The 19,563-nt window shown below is 48.9% G+C and overlaps 1 protein-coding gene across 1 annotated transcript in view; it reads right to left on the bottom strand.

Moving 5' to 3' along the window:
- Positions 1-683: 683 nt before the first annotated feature.
- UBE2QL1 (ubiquitin conjugating enzyme E2 QL1) overlaps positions 684-19,563 on the bottom strand; it is a 44,019-nt gene continuing 25,139 nt past the window's right edge. The window contains exon 2 of the mRNA XM_060295644.1: positions 684-2,040. Coding sequence (XP_060151627.1) covers positions 1,909-2,040 — 132 coding nt within the window. The 3' untranslated portion in view covers positions 684-1,908. The remainder of the gene's footprint in view (positions 2,041-19,563) is intronic.

Here is a 19,563-nt window from a genome sequence, read left to right as displayed (position 1 = left end):
TCCACCGTGTAATTCCATTACAATCAGGAGCCCAGGGGCCCAAAGACCATGGGTTAAACGTCAGGTTTCCAGGATGGAGAATTCCGCTGCGGAGGATCAGGTGAATGGACACTTTAAGTTCATTGTCATCAAATTTCATGACTATTATTACTCACAGGGAACTTGAGCTGGAGGTCAGGCATTTTGGCCACACAGAACTGCATGTGTATCTGGGGCACATCGGAACATTGTAAAAAAAAATAAAAGTAGCAATAAGGGTAGATTTTAGAGGAATGACCAAACCTGCTGGGAGGAGCTGACCCCCGTCCTTTGAGGCGTGGTGTCTCAGATCTCTGATCACCTTGGTGAGTGAACCCAAAACTCTGAATACCCAAAATTGCCTGAAGAATTTAATACAATCAGCAAAGAAAATTCCCCTTCCCTCATAGTGGCAAAATATAATTGGCAACATCAGAGTTTGGCCAAACCATCCCTTAATGCTTCCAGTTAGTTTCTAATTGTCTCCCTGGTTGCTTCTGGGGGCGATTTTAACCCACTGGATTTTTGCAAAGACCATGGGTTCCTAAGACTCTTTTCCTGCACCTTGTTGCAGAATGCTGTCATGGTATTCGTAGTATTTGAAATATTAAATTCTGAAAATAGATTAAATATTTTAAATGGAAGGATAGCCCACAATGACTGGATTCAGGTATGCATGATTTTATTTAAAATGTGTCCAATAAGATTTTTCCACTTGGAATGAACATTTTAACCTCTTTCCGCATATTATTATAAACAGTGTTTCCTCATTTCATGGTTTTTCTTAGAAAGTTCTAAGTAACTCAACAGAAGAGAAAAATGAAATTGTGGGGAGTTAAATAACAGAAATTTATATCCTAGCAAGGGTGCTCACGCATCCCAGCCTCGGGGACACACAAGTGACTACTGGGCCATGCAAATCATCGTACGGTCACTGGGTCTCCTTTGGCAGTTCTGGCATTCCCTGTCACGAGCACACAGAAGAAAGTGAGTAAGGTGACTTCAGTGAATGGGACATTGTCTTTTGCTTTTGGTGGTGGGTTGACCAGAAGAGAGAAGACAGGAACACAAATGTCGTAGGAGCATCTCAGGATATTGGAAGAGACTGTCCGCATCTCACCACCGTTGCTCTGAGCCCCAGGGAGGGCGCCCCTGGCATCTGCACCGTGTGTGCCCCATCATGGCCACGGCACACCCGGCTTCACCCACGGGCACGGGCTGAGCTGTGGACAACACACACACACACTGCAGCGTCGGCATTGGGAGCACGGTTTAACCAAGTGGTCAGTTGCTGTTTTAAATCACTAGAACCTGGCAATATTAAATTTTTGTTTTCATGAGCCAAAGGTCATAGCACACATGAGGTCTACATGTCATGACATGGGGCCACAGGAAGACACGTCTTCAAGTTATGTTGACCTGCCAGGGAGAGAAACAGAGATACAGAGCACAGCAAACATGTACTGGTGATGCAGGGCGTTCCTGTTACATATGAACGGCGCCTTTTACATGTAAACGGGTCCAGAATAGGGCACTGAGTTTCCTGCCTGCTCTTTGGAGTTGCTGTCATGGAAAGAAGCTAAGGGCCAAAGGGATGGGGCGGGCGGAGGGGCAGGCGGGCTGGGGAATGTCACCATCTTGACGTTTGTTCTAAAGTGACTTAGAGATGATCATTCATTTATAATTGAAACCTAATGCCAAACAGCGTTGGCTCCCTCTTTCTCTCTGTAAACACATCTGGTCATAAATAACTTAAAAGTCTCCTTGGCATTCAGGATTCAGTTCCGGCTGGAGTGAAAAAGGATGAAGGATGCTCAGCGTGGAGGAGGAGATGTCGGGTATCTGTGTGTGTGCAGAGGCGGCTGAAGCGTCTATCCCACGTTGCAAACATCAGCCGTCAGAGACGGGCGGGGTGACCCAGCCGTACTTTTCATGAGTCTTCACCAAACTCTTAAAGGTAGCTTCGGCTTCCTTGCGACTGAAGGACTTTTTTGATTTGCCCGCTTTTCTACAGATCCGCCCCTGAGTGAGAGGAAAGATAAAGCAGGTTAGAACCCATCAACAATCCCAATTCCCACCCTCGTTGTGAAGAACACACAAAGTGGCAGGGATTTCTGATGTCTGAATCGGTGTGATGAAAGGGGAGATATGGAACATCACAGCTTCGTTACCAAATGGACGGAGGGGTCCAGTGGCGGGCAAGCTTTTTGGGGAGAGAGAGACACGCGGGCCGCTGGCGTCCTCAGAACGAGCTCAACCCAGGATGCTGGAAGGCGGCCACTGCTCCAGGTCCCATGCCCAAGCGGGGAGGACCAGCTTTATCAAAAGAGCATCGATGCAAAACGGAGCCCATTATCCTGGAGGCAAAATGCTGTTCTAACTTCCCTTCCCTCCCACCACAGAATGCCTTTAATGATAACTTAGAGATACATGTTTATGTATAGATGTGTATATTTATAGATTCACATACATACTTTACAACTCCAACTTTTTATGTTCAAGCTCAGCAGCAATGAATGACTTTCTTGTAATTCATGCCATGAGGGAACCAGTTCCTGAGAAGATGGTAGGGTCATTTCCACGGAGGTGGAAGCCTGTCCTCGAGTCCCCAGTGAGGGGTCCAGGGGAGGCCAATGCTTCCTCACACAACCGCCGGTGGTAGGGGGGTGGTGCTAGGAGAGGTCCACTCCCCTCACAGTGACCAGCGATGCTCCGGTCTGAAGGACGGAGCCTTTGGGTCTGCAGAGACCAGAGGGTCTGCTTCATCTCAGGATGGACGCAGGCTCTAGACCATGAGCGAGAAGGGACCAGCAGACACCGCTGAGGTGGTCGTGTCTCGGGCCATCGCCACCCCTCCAGGGAGCCCTGGGGAATGCGGTACACTTGGCATCAGAGGGAATGGGCAGACAGAGGACCCTGAGGGGCTGGGCAGAGCCGGACCCTCCATCAGATGAGTCGGCACCACTCTCAGCCGCTCCCCACGCCGCCTCCTCACGGCCCATCAACAGAAACGCTCTCTTAGTCTCTCAGCTACAATTCCTCGCACTTGACTTCCCTTCACCCGTCCTGGAAGACTTGCTTGTCTTCCCGAGCATCCCACGCACGTGTTTTGTAGGTGGGATGGAAACACCCTGAGTTTCACCCACTAGCAAGCGCGTGCACACCGTTCTCAGCAGTCTCCTGTTGTTTATGAACTTTCACTAACAATGCTCTCTGGACAGGCCCTCGGCATGTAATATTTTTGTTACAGCACACTGCGGGTATCTGCCATCTGTGTAAGGGGACCTGAACGGGACCTGGACCTCACCCCCAGGGCCTGGCTGGGCTACACCACATACCTGTTCCCTTGTACAGAATTGAGGGCAGCAGCCACCCAGGTCTGTGTGGCCTGGGGACCAAGATCCTCCCATCTTGGGTCTCTCTGATAACCCACCCGTAACTCCCCTGGGAAGACGTCTTCATTCACGGGGGAAATGGCACCGGATCCCTACAAACTGGGAACGGGAGGCTGTTCCACATATTTAAATTCAGAGCTCATGGTTCCTTTTTAACATTTGTCTTTTCAACAGTGGAGACTCAGAGCAAAGCCCAGTTGGTGGTGGGATGGGGGGGGGCGGTGGCGAGTCAGAAACCCAGAGCTACTGCTTTGCTCTGGCTGCTCTGGACATCCCTCTGGCTGAGCTTTTCCATCCGCCAATCAAGGGCAAGACCACCGCTTCTAATTAGCTGCCTGGTGCACAAGAAATGAGCTGCTAAAGGGTGACGGAAAACTGGAAAAGAAGACAGGAAACCACCATTTATTGGCTTACAGAAACTTCCCCGTCTCTCCTGCTTTGCTTATGTGGTGTAGTTACACTTATAAAAAGGGACTATGAAAAGCTAATACATTTATAATCATCATTATGTGGGTCAAGATCAAAGTCCAACGTTACTTCATTAAACACAGGCGAATGCATCTTTGCAGGGATGTCGGCATCCATTTTTACATAAGTGGGAGCAAGTATCAAGGGCTATTGTTTTGTATAAAATGCAAATTCTAACCATCTCTACCATTCTTTTCTATAATACTGAAAATTTATGGTATGCCTTGAGAATTCTGAACTAAAAGCAGCCAGAAAAATACAAGCTCACAATCATCTTGGAATATTCCAACGCTCTTGGCATGGACACAGCCTTTGCTAATTCTTTGTGAAAGTCTCAATTGTTACGGAAAACAACAGATAACCCCCCAGATGAACAGACCAGTCTTTGTTGCCTCTTCTTCCCGAGAAGAATGATGAACATAGAGCACCAGCGCTCAGTCAATTCAGCAGCCGGGAGACAGAGACCGTGTGTGGCGCTCGGAGGGCTTAGCATCTTCACCGCACTCAGCTGGCCACAAAGCACTCCCATCTCGCCCCCTGTCCTACACCCTCATTTGCAGCTAACAAATATCTTTTCATAGGTCACCTGTCCTCCTCTGATGGGCTGTTTAAGCATCACCCAGTGACACCCTGGGCTCGAAAACCAGGGCGGCTGTGCTCTTCTTGCTGAAATGCCCTTGAGGTGCCCACTGCACCAAGAAGGGGAGTGTCACTCGGTCCAACCCGGGCCTCTGATGGTCCAGGGCCATACTCATGTTGAACCAACTCCCATTCTTTTCTTTCTTTTTCTTTTTTGTTTTTTTGGCCACACCATGCAGCTTGCGGGATCTCAGTTCCCTGACCAGGGACTGAACCCAGGCCTCGGCAGTGAAAGTGCCGAATCCTAACCACTAGGGCACCAGGGAACTTCTTTATTTTTTTAATTGAAGTATAGTTGATTTACAATGTTGTGTTAGTTTCAGGTGTACAGCAAAGTGATTCAGTTATATATATATATATATATATATATATATATATATATTCCCACAATATGTGTATTATATATTCTTTTCCATTATAGGTTTACAAGATACTGAATATAGTTCCCTGTGCTGTACAGTGGGTCTTTGTTGATTATCTGTTTTATATATAGTAGTGTATATTTGTTAATCCCACACTCTTTATTTATCCCTCCCCCACCTTTCCCCTTTGGTATCCGTAAGTTTCTTTTCTAGGTCTGTGTGTCTGTTTGTTTTGGAAGTAAGTACATTTGTATCATTATTTTAGATTCCACATATATAAGTGATATCAGATGGTATTTGTCTTTCTCTGTCTGACTTACTTCACTTAGAATGATAATCTCTAGGTCCATCCATGTTGCTGCAAATGGCAATATTTCATTCTTTTTATGGCTGGTAATATTCCATTGCATATATATATATATATATCACATCTTCTTTATACATTTGTCTGTCGATGGACACTTAGGTTGCTTCCATGTCTTGGTTTTCATCAATAGTGCAGCTATGAACATCGGGGTGCATGTACATTTCTGAATTGGTGTTTTCTCTGCATATATGCCCAGGAGTGGGATTGCTGGATTATACAGTAGCTCTATTTTTAGTTTCTTAAGGAACCTCCATACTGTTCTCCAGAGTGGCTGTACCAATTTACATTCCCACCAACAGTGCAGGAGGGTTCCCTTTTCTCCACACCCTCTCCAACATTTATGATTTGAAGACTTTTTTTTTTTGCGGTACGCGGGCCTCTCACTGTTGTGTCCTCTCCCGTTGCGGAGCACAGGCTCCGGACGCGCAGGCTCAGCGGCCATGGCTCACGGGCCCAGCCGCTTCGTGGCATGTGGGATCTTCCCGGACCAGGGCACGAACCCGCGTCCCCTGCGTCGGCAGGCGGACTCCCAACCACTGCGCCGCCAAGGCAGCCCTAGCCTTTTCGATGGTGGCCATTCTGACCGGTGTGAGGTGGTGCCTCACTGTAGTGTTCATTTGCTTTCCTCTAATGATTAGCAAGGTTGCAGCTCCGTTCTTCCTTCCCGGGTACAGTCTCCTAGAGTCTGGATTTTGGGGAAACCTTCAGCCTAACTCCTCTGACCCTCTGTATTTTCCTCTATAAATCAGGGACAAAACCCACTTTACAGCATCATGATGAATGTCAGATAAGATATTGAATTTGAAAACATTTTGAGAATTTTAAGGTGCGTACAACCAACTAAGAACAGTTTTTCTTATTTTCCTAACATTGATATTTCTCTCTTATCTATTTCCATGTAACTAATACTCAGAGAGTCTTTTCTGGAGATTTTCCTTCAAAATACTCTTGTTTTCCCTAAAATACCTATACTTGTATTTAATGCCAAAGGACCTGATGTGACAGTTTGCTTAGCCCACTGTGATAGCTCTGTGCAAGCATTAAGAGGTTAGAAAAGTAAACTCTCTCTCCTGGTTACAATCAGTCTGTCTTGTTCCAGATTATAAACGTAGGGTTATGTGCAACCATAGGATTCTGACCTAACAAACCTTAAAAAATCTCAAAATCTCTCAGTAATATTGATGCCAAGCAATTCTAATGATAACACAGTTCTCTGGGGCTGCATCTGTCAAACAAAACCATTAGTTGGTGCTTTGGTTTGACCTTTTTTTTTTTTGCTTATAGCTTTTTGGGGGGACCAATCACAATGATCAACATGAAAACATTTCCACACAGCTAACAAGCGACCCCAGACTCAGGTCCTCGGACAGGCCACCTGGTCTTATGTGGCTTTCATTACCCTGATGTGCACATTCAATTTCAGTCTGGCTCTGTCACTTCTTCACCTCTTGTTCATTCATTCATTCATTCACTCACTCAGTATGTTGGGTGCTGGGCTTAGAAAGACAAAATGATCCTGGCCCCTGCCTGTAGGGCCTTAGAATCATTACGGGGAGAGAATCCAGGGTGTTGTCACTGCTGAGACAGAAGGGGTATGTCGGGGTTTCTCAGCCCCCGTACTGTTGACAACATGGGCTGGATAACTCTTTGTCGTGGGGTGTTCTGTGCACCATAGGATGTTTAGCATCATCCGTGGCCTCCACCCACTAGATGCTAGCAGCACCTCCTGAGCTATGACATCCAAACTGTCTCCAGACATCGCCAAATGTCCCCTCAGAGATAAAATCACTCCTGAATGAGAGCCACTGGTATATGGAATAAAGACGGCCCAGAGCAAGGAGGAGATAGTCCATCTCTATTCACCGCTACAAGTCCTCCCCGGGTTAGGAACTGTGCTGGTTACTGGGACTGCAGGGCTTTCTAAACTGGAAACGATTTCGGTCCTCATAGAACTTACAGCTCAGAGGGGAGGATGGATTCTACCTTGGGGGAGAGGAAAAGAGAAGGGGTAGTGTTTGTTGTCTGTGTGGTCAGAAAGATTTCCACATTTGAAGACACTTGAACTGAGCCTTGAAATACGGGTAGTAAATGTTTATCAGGTCATGGTGGGTGAAGATAAGTGGTCCAAAAGTGGTGGTTGAAATATGCAGCTGTATTCAGAGGAGGATGGGCAGACACTTGGTGAAGCTAGGGCACAGTGTGTGTGTGTGTGTGTGTGTGTGTGTGTGTGTGTGTGTGTTCGGTGGGTGTACAGAATTCAAATCCCTGCTCCAACACTTCCTGGCTGTGTGACCCTGGGTAAGTTACTTAACCTCTCTGAATCTCAACTTCCTCATCTGCAAAATAAGCATAGTCACAGGATTATATGACACTGAATTTTTATAGGGATTTAATACGTTAAAACGTATAAGATGCTTGGCACAGTGCCAGGCACATGATGAACACAATAAATGTGGATTTTTATTTTTGAAACTATCACAGAGGAGCTCCTCCTTATTCTTTGGCAAAGTTAGTTTCATTCTGCCCTCTTGGAAAAACACACACACACACACAAAATTCTCTGTCTTTCGTGAGGATATTATGACTTGGCTTATTTGGTCACAAAAACATCTTCAGGCAAATCCAATATTTTGCATTGGATTTCATTACCTGGGCTGAATTATAGAGCTGCTGCTACTTGTTTTTAAAGTCTTTGCAAGTGTAATTTTTAGTCTAAAAGCGCTCACGCACCCTTACCCCTCTGACGCCGGTTTCAAGCATGTGTTGTGCTCAGTGTGGACTCCCTTCAGGACGCTGGCTGTGGAGGAGAAGCTCAGATGGGTCACACGCTCGGCTTGAGGAAAGCACAGGAACAAGCATCTTTGAAAGGAGGTCCGCTCGGAGAGACAGCAGTGATTTTGCCTCTCTTTTAAGGTCTGCTGTTCAAAGTAGATCAACTTACAAGTTCTGAAGGACAGATAAAACTCTACAACGGTTGAGACTGCTTCCAAGAAACTCTTTCCCAAATCAAAACAATGACTCTGAAGCCACTGACCAGTGAGGGAGGGACTTCTGCTGGATCTCTCCAATGGAGCACCAAGAGAAGCACTTGCGGGTGGAAATGCATTGATATGATTCTGCAGCCCTTACCATAGGTCTGAGAACATGTGTATGTGCTTCTGTGCATGCATGTTCACATGTGCGCATACCAGTGTGCATATGCATGTGTGTGTTTGTATGTACACGAGCATTCACATGTGCGCTTGTATGTGCACACGTGTGTGTGTGTGTGAGAGACTATAGTGTTGGGAGAGATGTGAGGGTCCTTGCAGTGACTGGAACCCAAGAGTAACCTTCCCGAGGGAAGCCCCGGGCCTCATACGTCGAATAGGAGGACGGTGAGTTTACAGGGGGGAGACCTGCTGCCTGTCAGGGGTCCCACCCAGCACCAGCCGAAGTGGGGAGGAGAAGAGGCTGCTGAAAGGGCAGGGAGTGGGGGGCAGAATGGCGCGGTGGGGACACGCCGTCAACGAGCTGGTGTTGGGTTTCGACGTGAAACGCCCTGAATCCCCACGTGGCCTCTGCCCACAAGTGCGATGGCATCTGGTCCACGTCTGGTCACGTCTGCTGATGTGCTGCAGTGGTGTGGCCGCTTTCACACGTAGTATCTCATTAAACTCCCACAGACAACACTCCACTTGAGCTTGATCATCAGGGCTGGTCAGGAAAGTGGGCTTCCACTGATCAACTTCATCCCCCCAAGCACAGCTGCCTCCTCCAGACCACCGGGTGATGACCGGAGGCCCCTTGAGGTCGAAGTACCAGGGAAAGATGCGTCATGGCCAGGCTCGCAGGAGGCACAGAACCCGCCAGGGAAAGGGCTTTGCTAGTGGGGGTGGGAGGGGCTTGGCGGGCTCCCTCCAGGCAATCAGTGTGTCCAAAGACGCGGAGGCTCAGCCCTTCCCTGCGTCCCATCCCTCTGCTGGGCATTCAGGTCCCTGTGCCCTCCTTGGGTTTTAAGCAGAAGCTCATGTTTCTATTTGCTTCCATTATTTCGACATCCTATAGCAAAGTTATTTAACGGCATCCCCTCACCCCACCCTAGCTATTTGTAATTTAGTTCCAGATCCTGTTTTTTTTTTTTTAAGATTTTCTTTTTTGATGTGCACAATTTTTAAAGTCTTTATTGCATTTGTTACAATATTGCTTCTGTTTTCTGTTTTGGTTTTTTGGCCACGAGGCTTGTGGGATCTAGGCTTCCCGACCAGGGATCGAACCTGCACCTCCTGCATTGGAAGGTGAAGTCTTAACCACTGGACTGCCAGGGAAGTCTCCCAGATTTTGTTGATAAGACCTTTTGTGAGATACAAAAACTAAAAATAGAACTACCATACGACCCAGCAAATCCACTCCTGGGTGTATATCTGAAAAAAACCCCCAAACTTTAATTCAAAAACATATATGCACCCCAAATGTTCATAGCAGCATTATTTACAATTGCTAAGATATGGAAGCAACCTAAGTGTCCATCAACAGATGAATGGATAAAGAAGATGTGGTACGTATCTACAATGGAATACTACTCAGCCATAAAAAAGAATGAAATATTGCCATTTGCAGCAACGTGGATGTACTCGGAGAGCATTGTGCTAAATGAAATAAGTCAGACTGAGAAAGTTAAACACTGTATGATCTAAAAAATAAAACAAACTAGTGAATATAACAGAAAAGGAACAGACACAGATATAGAGAACAAACTAGTGGTTACCGCTGTGGGGGGGAGGGCAAGAGAGGGGGAGGGGTTTAAGAGACACAAACTATGATGCATAAAATAAGATACAAGGTACAATGCAGGGAATATAGCCAGTATTTTATAATAACTATAAATGGAGTATAACCTTTAAAATTGTGAATCACTATAATGACCACCCGTAACACATAATATTATACCTCAACTACACTTCAATTAAAAAAATCAAACTTCTATATCCTCGTCACAAAATGTTGTAAGGATTCTACTATATATTAAAGGTCTTATTTTTATAATATAAATCACAAAAAAAAAAGACTGTAAGGCAGATTCTAGAAACTGTCAACTCAAAATATTCACCTCAGAAACAAAAAGCTAAGTTTATCTTTCTGGAAGTTACACCTTGAGGACACAAGGTCTGTTTTATAATTCTGACATTGGGCACTAATTCACAGTCACACACATAAAGCCTATTAGAAAAGCAAGTTTCAAGACAGACCACTAGAACATTCCATAGGAACAAAAGGTGTTGGGGACAGGGCACTTGTGCTGAGCAGCTCTAGGGGCCGCACTGCCAGGTGGACAGAGTGGAGCCACTCTTGGGTGGTTTTAGGTGGGAAAGGCCAGGATCCTCCATTCAGGGACCAGGATGAAAGCTTTGCGCACATGTGCACGTGGATATACCGTCTGCTGGAGAAAGGCACTGCAGTTTCTCCCTAGCAGAAATGTTCTCACAGTGCATCGTGGGCTGCGTGTGTCCACCCGAGGCAGGCAGGGCACCAGCAGGTGATGCTGTGTTTTGGAAAGATGTCTGAGTGAACCCCTGGGGACACCCAGAAGGAAGCTGTGATTCTCTGCCCATCAGGACACAACCTTTCACTGCACACACGTCCAGGGGCGTCACCCTTGTGGTTGACCCATCCTTAAAGACACGCTTGGGTCTATCAAAGTCGTCGACACGGAAGGGACTGTACCCAAGAGGTTAAATGCTTATTTTCTCCTACGGATGCCAACAAGACTGTCTGACGTTACGACCTGTAGCCCAATTATGAGAAGGGAGGTGATGTGGCGGGCAGACCTGGGCCACAACCGTGGGTGATAGGGTGGTCCCCACCAGGACTGGTGTAGACAAGCAGGGAAACATACAATATATCTCTTCAGAAGCGAGTGTTCTCTAGATCAGAGAGTCTCAGCCTGGGCACTACTGGCATCTGGGGGTGGATCATTCTTGGTAGTGGGGCTGTCCTATGCATTGTAGGAGGTCTAGCAGCATCTCTGGGCTCTAACCATTGCATGCAATAGCGGCCCTGTGCCAGATGTAATAACCACAAATGCCTCCACATACCGCCAAGTGTCCCCAAGGGTCAGGACAGAATCGCTTCCCGTTGAGATAGCCTGCTCTAGTCTATGCAAGGAGCATGCTGTGCGGGGTGCAGATGGAGCGCCAAACCTGGCCTGGAGGGCCAGGCAGGGGAGACTTCCTGGAGGAGGCAGTTCAGGAGCTGGACTCAAGGACGAGTGGAGTGATCCATCCAGGACACAGGGAGGGAGACGGGGGAGCACGGAGACTACGTGTCCAGGTGCTCCCGGGAGGACAGAGACGGAGCAGGCGGGGATGGGAGGTGGGTTGGTTCCTGGGGCTGCCGTAACCGAGGGCCATACTGGCTGCCTTAAAAGGACAGAAATTAATTTTCTCTCAGTTCTAGAGGGCAGAAGTCCAAAACCAAGGTGTGGGCAGGGCTGATCCGGGAGGCCCCAGGGGACAATCTGTCCCGTGCCTCCCCCCGGCTTCTGGTGGTTTGTTGTCAATCACAGGCGTCCGTGGGTTTGTGGACGCATCACCCCGATCTCTGCCTTCAGGTCATGTGACCTTCTCCCTATGCGTCTGTCTCTGTGTCACCCTTCCTCTTCTTACCAGGACACTCACTGGTCATGGCATTAGGGCCCATCCTGACCCAGGATGATCTCTTCTTTACTTCTGCAAAGACCTTGTGTCCAAATAAGGACACGTTCATAGGTTGGGGGAGGGGCGGGGGAGGGAGGGGACGGACTTCAATATACCTTTGGGGCACAACTGTCCCCACTGTAGGAGGTAAGGCTGACAGAAAGGTCAGCACCTGCATCTCTCCTGGAGGGGACAGAGTGCAGGGTCCGGGTTTCCTCTGGGATGGGTCACTTGGGAGGTGGGTGGCCGTCAAGTACGGGGTGGGGGCCAGGTGCCTTACTGCCACCGCCCAGAGAAGATGGGCAAGGGCCTGGCCCGGGACAGAGGCAACTCATGGGGAGGGAAAGGGGCTGAGAGCAGCCGGGCGACGCCTGCAGGACTGGGAGGGATCTGTCGTTGAGGGAAGGAAGCAAGTTTCTGACCCTGGAGGAAACAGGGTTCCAGGGTAAGATACGAGCCCTTGGGAGCAGGTGGGAGGTGAGGCAAGAGGAGAAGCAGGAAGCGGAGGGCTTAGCAGCTGGACCCAGCAAGGGGACCTCGGGGAGGCGGGCACAGATGGCGGTCCACGAAGGGTGCCTGCGAGCGTCCGAAGAGCATCTGTGGTCCAGCCCTCAGGAAGAAACAGCCATCTCAGAAGTGTGATGCTCCCTTGATTCATCATAAAATCAGAACTTTAAAAACTCTTCTCGACCTTATATTTTAGCAATCACTGCATGTTAAAAAAAATCTGGTTCTTTGGAAAAGTGCAGCTTAGCTATCAGAAAAGAGCAACCTGTATTTCCCACAGATTAATAAGTGCCTGCCATGGAACAGACCTCGTGCGGGTTGCTGGAGACACCAGGTGAGGCCAGGTGAGGGAGATGTCCAGGGCTTGGCCTGGGCCTCGTGGGCAGCAGCCGTGGGAATGCATGAAGGAGTAAACACATGAGTGCCACGGGCCAGACTCGTGTTCCCTCCCCGGCAGGACCACAGGCCATCTTTCCACGGCACTGACGCTCATCTGGGTGAAGGATGAGAATAATGCCCAGGATGCAAAGCCACTGCAGTCAAGAAGGAATATTTCCCTGGTGGAACATTCTAGAATTGTCCATTGAGAAACCTTATGGAAGGACAGACTCTCTGTGACAGTCTCTAAAATAGCTTCCCAATTATTAGGCGATAAATGTCCTCAGATATTTCCTTTTGATTTTTGTGAACCTCTCAGGAGGACAAAGTCAGCATCAATTTTATATAACCTGGATAATATTAATATTTAATAGAAATTAAAGTGAAACCACATTATTTAACCCAGTAGTCCCCCTTAGACACCGTTTCACCTTGTGTGATTTCAGTTACCCTTGGTTGACCATGGTCCAAAAATATTAAATGGAAAATTCCAGAAATAAACAATTCATGAGATTTAAATTGCACACTGTTCTGAATAGTGAGATGAAATCTCACGCTCAGGCAGATCTTGGAGATATTTCAGGTTTGGTCCCAGACCATCGCAATAAAGCAAATATTGCAGTAAAGACAGTCACACAGATGTTCTGGTTTCCCAGTGCGTATAAAAGTTATGTTTACACCACACTATAGTATATTAAGTGTGCAACAGCACTGTGTCTAAAAAACAAATTAAACATTTAAAAACAGCATTAATTAAAAAATAATGTTGTTGACAAAGAATGGCACTGATAGACTAGCTTGATGCCGGGTTGCCACAAACCTTCAATTTGTAAAAGACACATCTATGAATTGCAATAAAATGAAGTGTGCCTGTCCCACTCCATCTCACCTGGGACGTGAGTCATCCCTTTGTCCAGCATCTCCACGTAGTACATGGGAAAAAACATAGTATATGGATTCGGTACTACCCGCGGTTTCAGGCATCCAATGGGTGCCTTGGAATGTAATCCCCTGCAGATACGAAGGGACAACTTCATTATCACTAAAAAATCCTCAAGCCACTGGCAGCATCAAAGGCATACCTCATGGATACTTTTGATTCTTGCAAAACATAAGCATCTCTTTCTTCTACACTTTAAAGAAAGTTCTAGCAATTATGGAATCTGTTTTAAGACAGATTATATTTTCTTGGAAGAAGCAGACAGGGGAAAAGGAACTTTTTGCTAAAACTTTAAACTGTATCAGATAATCATTTTGAAATTATGTTTCCTGGAGATTCCACTAACACTTCTGCTTAAGTGGCTGGGTCCCAGTGGGTTTCACTAGCTGTGTAGGGACACAGGCAGTGGCAGCTGGACGTACTCTTTAAAGGCAATCTTGGTGATGGTGTCTCGTCCTTGCCGTGTGCTGGGCAGTGTTCTCAGGATTGGGCTCGAACAGACTCCTTAAACCCTCTCTGGAGCCCCGCCAGGTGGGCTCCGCTACCGTCAACCCTGATTTATAGATGAGGAGACAGGCACAGACAAGCCAATCACGTGCTCGAAGCCACACAGGATCCCCACGCAGGACCGGAGGCCACGCCCTGAACCCCAAAGCCAGGTCACCTCTCAGAACATGGAGAAGTTTCGCAGGTGTCAGCGAGAGAACAAGATACCAACCCTCCGCTGCAGAGAACGCTGCCCGGCCTGGCCTTCCCTCATTGGATGTGGGCCCCGGGGTCACTGAACCCCTCTATCCCTCTGCACCGCAGCCTCCTTTCAACGTGGAGCTCCGGGCCTCCATCCCACGTGGAAACCCCGAGCCGTTCAGCACCGAATCTGCCTTTACCACCAAAAGCCTGGTCCTCCAGCCACAGTCGTGTGGACCTCGGGCCCCTGCCCAACTCTGGGGGCCTCGCTCTGCGAGGCCTCCTTCACCCACACGCCCTGTTCCCTGGGACGCCAGCCACCTGCGGTTTCCATTTGCTGCACACAGGACGTAGGCAGAGCTGCTGGCCACAGGCCGAGCCGAAGGCGGCGTGTTCCATTCTCAAGGCTGAAGTGCCTGTTTAATGCAACACAACCACAGCTTCCAGATTTTCTACTTGCGAGCTGAGTCCGGCCGCCGGCATGTGGTGTTCTAGAAAAGCTCCCGAGTGCGCCCTCTGCCTTGCCGGACGATCCCCACGGGGGCAGCTCATCATGGGCGCGCTTCCCCAGCTGGCTCCACTGACAAGCACGCGGTCACTTAGCAGCCTTCTTACTGGGACAGCTCCATGTGTGCCCTGCACCCGGCGAGCGAACAGGGATTGGTGGTGTTCTCCTACCCAACTGGACTTCTCAGGTCAGAATCCAACCCTCTGTCCTACACAGGCAACCTTCCAAGGGCACCACGTTTTCCCTTCTGGGAACACATTTTGAGAAGGACGAGAATTGTGGTTCCTCCCCCCAGCACCCCACTGGTTTTGGAGTCCACCTGTCCATTCCCTGCAGCCCCCTGTTCTGGGGGTGGGACCCCACTGACTCCGGCCTACGGCCACTCACCCACTGGGGCCCCATGACACGCGAGGCTGCCCCTGTCCCGCCACGTAGCCTTGATTTAAGGACCAGACACTGGGGATGCGGATCCTTCCTGCTGCTGCCTGGGGGAGATGCAAGAAGGGGTGCATGGGCTGGGGCGGGGGGGGCTTTGTTGGAGAGGCCGGGTCTTCCTTTATCCTGGGGTGGCCAGAGCTCACGGCTGCCAGCGGGAGGAGACGCCCACTCCCCACACCTCGTGCCCCCGTGCCCTCCCGAGAGAAAGCGGCCGTGCTGACAAGGGCCGCTCACTCCTGCAGCTTCACCCCACATGCACAGGGCTGGGGGGAGAGAATCTGCTTCCAGCCAATGCCCTTCTGGGGGGTCTGCTGTTGATTTTATGACCCTCAGTAAACCAGGTGACCTGGACACTCTCGTTACCCACTCCCGTCGACAGAAGCAATTCTGTGTGAGCACAGACAGTAGTTACGGCCATGCCATCGGTGGGAAGTCCAGAGAAATAAAGGAGGCTGAGACTGTCACTAGGAAAGGTGACAAGAATCAGCTCAGGGAATTAACCTGTCAAAACAGAGGGCAGCCGCCTTCTGCCCTCGGCCCTGCCAGCAGAAGCTTCAAGAGTTTGATGAAATAATCCCAAACTGTGTTGTTCTAGAAAAATTACATCAAGAAGTAACCCAAGACTTTCACAGGCAACCAAGGTAACATATGCTTTCACTCCCGGGATGGCTTGATGGTTTCTAGTTTCAGGAGGCACGTCCGTCTTTGCGATTTATGGTGACATCTCCCAGCATCAATGTTTTCCACGAGCAATGTGACCTAGTGACAGAGAAAGTTCCCACCGCACGACACAGTTGGTGCAGGAACGTCAAAGTGCTAAAGGAAATTCTGCCACATTAAAAAAATAAATGACATTCTGGAATCACTGGAAGTCGCAAGAGGTATTTTCCAGAAAAACTCAAAGGTGAAAATGTTATGATTTGAGCACAAATTCTCTAATATATATTACTTTTGAGAAGAGTCTGTTTCTGCTGAAAAAGTACAGCAAGACAAAGACTCTGTGTGGATTACTTTATTCTCTGCTACTTTACTGATTTTCAGTAAAGGAGTGGTGTTCAGAGAGATGTGAAATTTCAGCTCTGCCCACAGGAGAGGCCTCATTCCTGCCCTTCACCTGGTTCTAGTAGGATGGGCACAAGAGGGCAGGGTCTGTGGTCAGCTTGGTTTTCTTTCTTGAAGCACTGGATAAAGATGGAAACGACTGTGATGGGACGTGGATGAAGCCTTGGACAGTAGCCCTGAATGCGCAGTTTGTCTCTAAAGGGCCACACAGACTGGTCTCCAGTCCACAGGTCATGGTTCACACGTGCCCTGTGCGGGGTCTCTGGAGTCCACACCTCAGCCTCCCCTTCCCTCCCAGATGCCGGTCACTTCCGGCTGGACACGTGCCGCAGGCCAGCCACTGCTGCCTCTGTGTGGACACTGCTAGGATACAACTCATTACCTTCCTGATTAAAGAATTTCTCTCTAACTTCCCTATTTTTACTTTGACCTTCTATTTATACATAAATTTAAAAAAATATTGTTCATACCATTTTAAAGGTTATTATCCATTTACAGTTATTACAAAATATTGGCTATATGCCCCGTGTTCTACAATACACCCCCTGAGTGTATCTTACACTGCATAGCTTGTACCTCCCACTTCCCCAATTTGCACAAAACCCGCCAACTTTCTAGTCAACGGTTTCTCAAAGTCTGGAACGTCACCCAGAGCCCCTCCCTCAGCCTAGGAGGTCTGTTGGGCCAGCCCTTCCAGTTTGAAGGTGCTGGGGGCTCTGGTCACCCCTGTCCTGGGAGGGAGCAGGTTTGCAGCTCCCCGTAAGCCCCACCTCAGGCCAGTGCACCTGCCCTGAATCTCAGCAGGTGGCCTGTGTGAGGGCTGGGTGCTGGGGACAGTGCACCAAGAATCCCTAATGGCGCTGAAGCCAGGAGCCCATGAACTTGGCCTGAGAAAGCGTCCTACATCACCTCCTACATCAGTTTGGCTGGGAGGGGTCATGGCCTGAGCCGAGCTCTGTTTGGGAGGCGGGGGGAGGCTTGGAGGGCACTCGGAGGTGGGGGGAGAAGCCCAGGAGGTGGCAGACGGGCAGACAGGCACTCAGTCTGTGGCAGGAGGCCAATCGGGGTGCAGGGAACGTGGGAGGGTCTGCCCTGCTGGCCCTGCCCCGCCCCGCCATGTGACCATGGACCTTCAGCACCGACGTGACCCGGTGGTCCCAGGGCTCACAGGTGAGACCACCCACCGAGGATGGGCAGAGCAGGGATTTCTGAGCCCCTGGAGCTAGGGAAGAGATGTTTACACCTGTCTCTACACCAAGGTCGGGGGGATGCTCCTGCCCAGTGAAAGGCAACCATTAAGGGGGGCAACTAGCATCCAGCGAAGACAATCGTGGTTTGCTTGCACAAATGCAAAATAAGGAGACTCGTGGGCAGGTGGGCATCGCCAACAGGATGTGACCTGAAACATTATTCCAAGCAACGAAAAGAGCCAGAAAAGTGTCACCAGGAACGTGTCACTCACGGGGCTTCTTTCCTTTCTCAGCATGTCCGCACACACTGGTGTAGGTTTGGGGTGGGTTTTGCACACTTGTGAGATGCACCTGTGCCTATTCAGGGGGACCCCAAGTTTCCATTCCATCCCATAGAGTCAAAGTGGGGTCCTGCACCCCATCCTTCCTCAGATCCCGCCTACACAGCAGCTCCCTGACCCCCGAGCAACCCCCCCATGGTCTTAAAATGGGGTTTTTTAAAATAGACCCACAGACATAGAAAACAAACTTACAGTTACCACAGGGGAAGCAGGGGAGGGATACATTAGGAGGATGGAATGAACACACACACAAATACTATATATAAAAAAGAAAACCAACAAGGACCTACTGTACAGCACAGGGAAGCCTACTCAGTATTTCGTAATAACCCATAAGGGAAAAGAATCTGAACAATAATATGTGTAACAGAATCACTTTGCTGTACACCTGAAACTAACACGACATTGTAAATCAACTCCACTCCAATTAAAAAAATGGGGTGCTTTCCCCCGTGGGAAAAGTGGCCAGCTACATGCTGGAAAACATTTAATAAGCAAGCACTTTGTAGTAAACTTGGGCCACGCCTGGTGTATTTGCCCCAGAACTGACTCTGACCGTCTTGTGCGCTGGCTGTCCATGCAGTGCTAATGAGGGGCAGGGCTGGGGGCAGAGGTAGTGCTCAGGGAGGCTGGCAGGAGGGAAGTGTGAGCGCGACCAACACTCCCCCACCCCCTCGCTCCGAGGTTGCAGATACTCCCCAGATAGCCAAGCAGGCAGTTCCCCAGGAGCCATGGCAATGGGTGTGAAGACCTTATCCTAACACAGGAATCCCAGTGCACTTGAGCTTAACAGCTACATGCGTTTCATCAGGCGTACTTTCTGGTGGGTCTTGGGGTGAAATGCAGCACCCATAACTGGGGCGGGTGCTGGAAGCCTATGCGTTTCTGCCCCGCGAGCATCTATCACAAGCCAGCATTTCACATCCAAGGCTGGAGTCTACTGCTCCCTGCATCGTGCCCCTGCCTCCCCTGGCTTCCCCCATCCCACCTCCCTACACTGCCTTCCTTGCATCATTTTCTTGTTAAATTAAGAAAGCACTAGGGGTGCAAAGAGCCCCTTTAGCCATGTGCTGTGAAGACCTGGATAAAAGTAAGGCATGCAAACCATTTCAGGGCTACATACTGTCATCCGTATTTGCTGGTGTCATACACGTGTTGGTTCCAGTGCAGAGGAAACCCAACACACGCTTGTTCTGTTTGTGAGAACAGGCAGGGCAACAATATGGCATGAAGGAGCTTGCTCTGTGTTGAGAAGCAAGGGGGTGGGGATCTTTCTGGAAAACGTGGTATTCTGTTCCCAGAAAATAGTCTCAAGATTGTAATCAAGAAAGGAAGTTGGTTCTAAATTCAAATTTCTGGTCTCTGTCGGAAAAGTTTAGAAAACCGAGGGGCTGATTTTGGTTGACCTAATAAAAATTAAAAAGTGATTTTCTACAAGCACCTGGGATGTCTATTATTACTTTTAGGTCATCACTTTAGGGATGTTCTGATTTCAGCTCTTGTATCTGTATACGCGTGCTGCTACAGAATCCTTTCCTTCTGATGAACTCAGAATCATAATGAGCAGAGAGAAGAATTCAGTCAGTGAT

The sequence above is a fragment of the Globicephala melas genome, chromosome 3, assembly GCF_963455315.2.
Source record: "Globicephala melas chromosome 3, mGloMel1.2, whole genome shotgun sequence".
Taxonomy (NCBI): domain Eukaryota; kingdom Metazoa; phylum Chordata; class Mammalia; order Artiodactyla; family Delphinidae; genus Globicephala; species Globicephala melas.
This window is presented reverse-complemented; position numbering and strand designations above follow the sequence as displayed.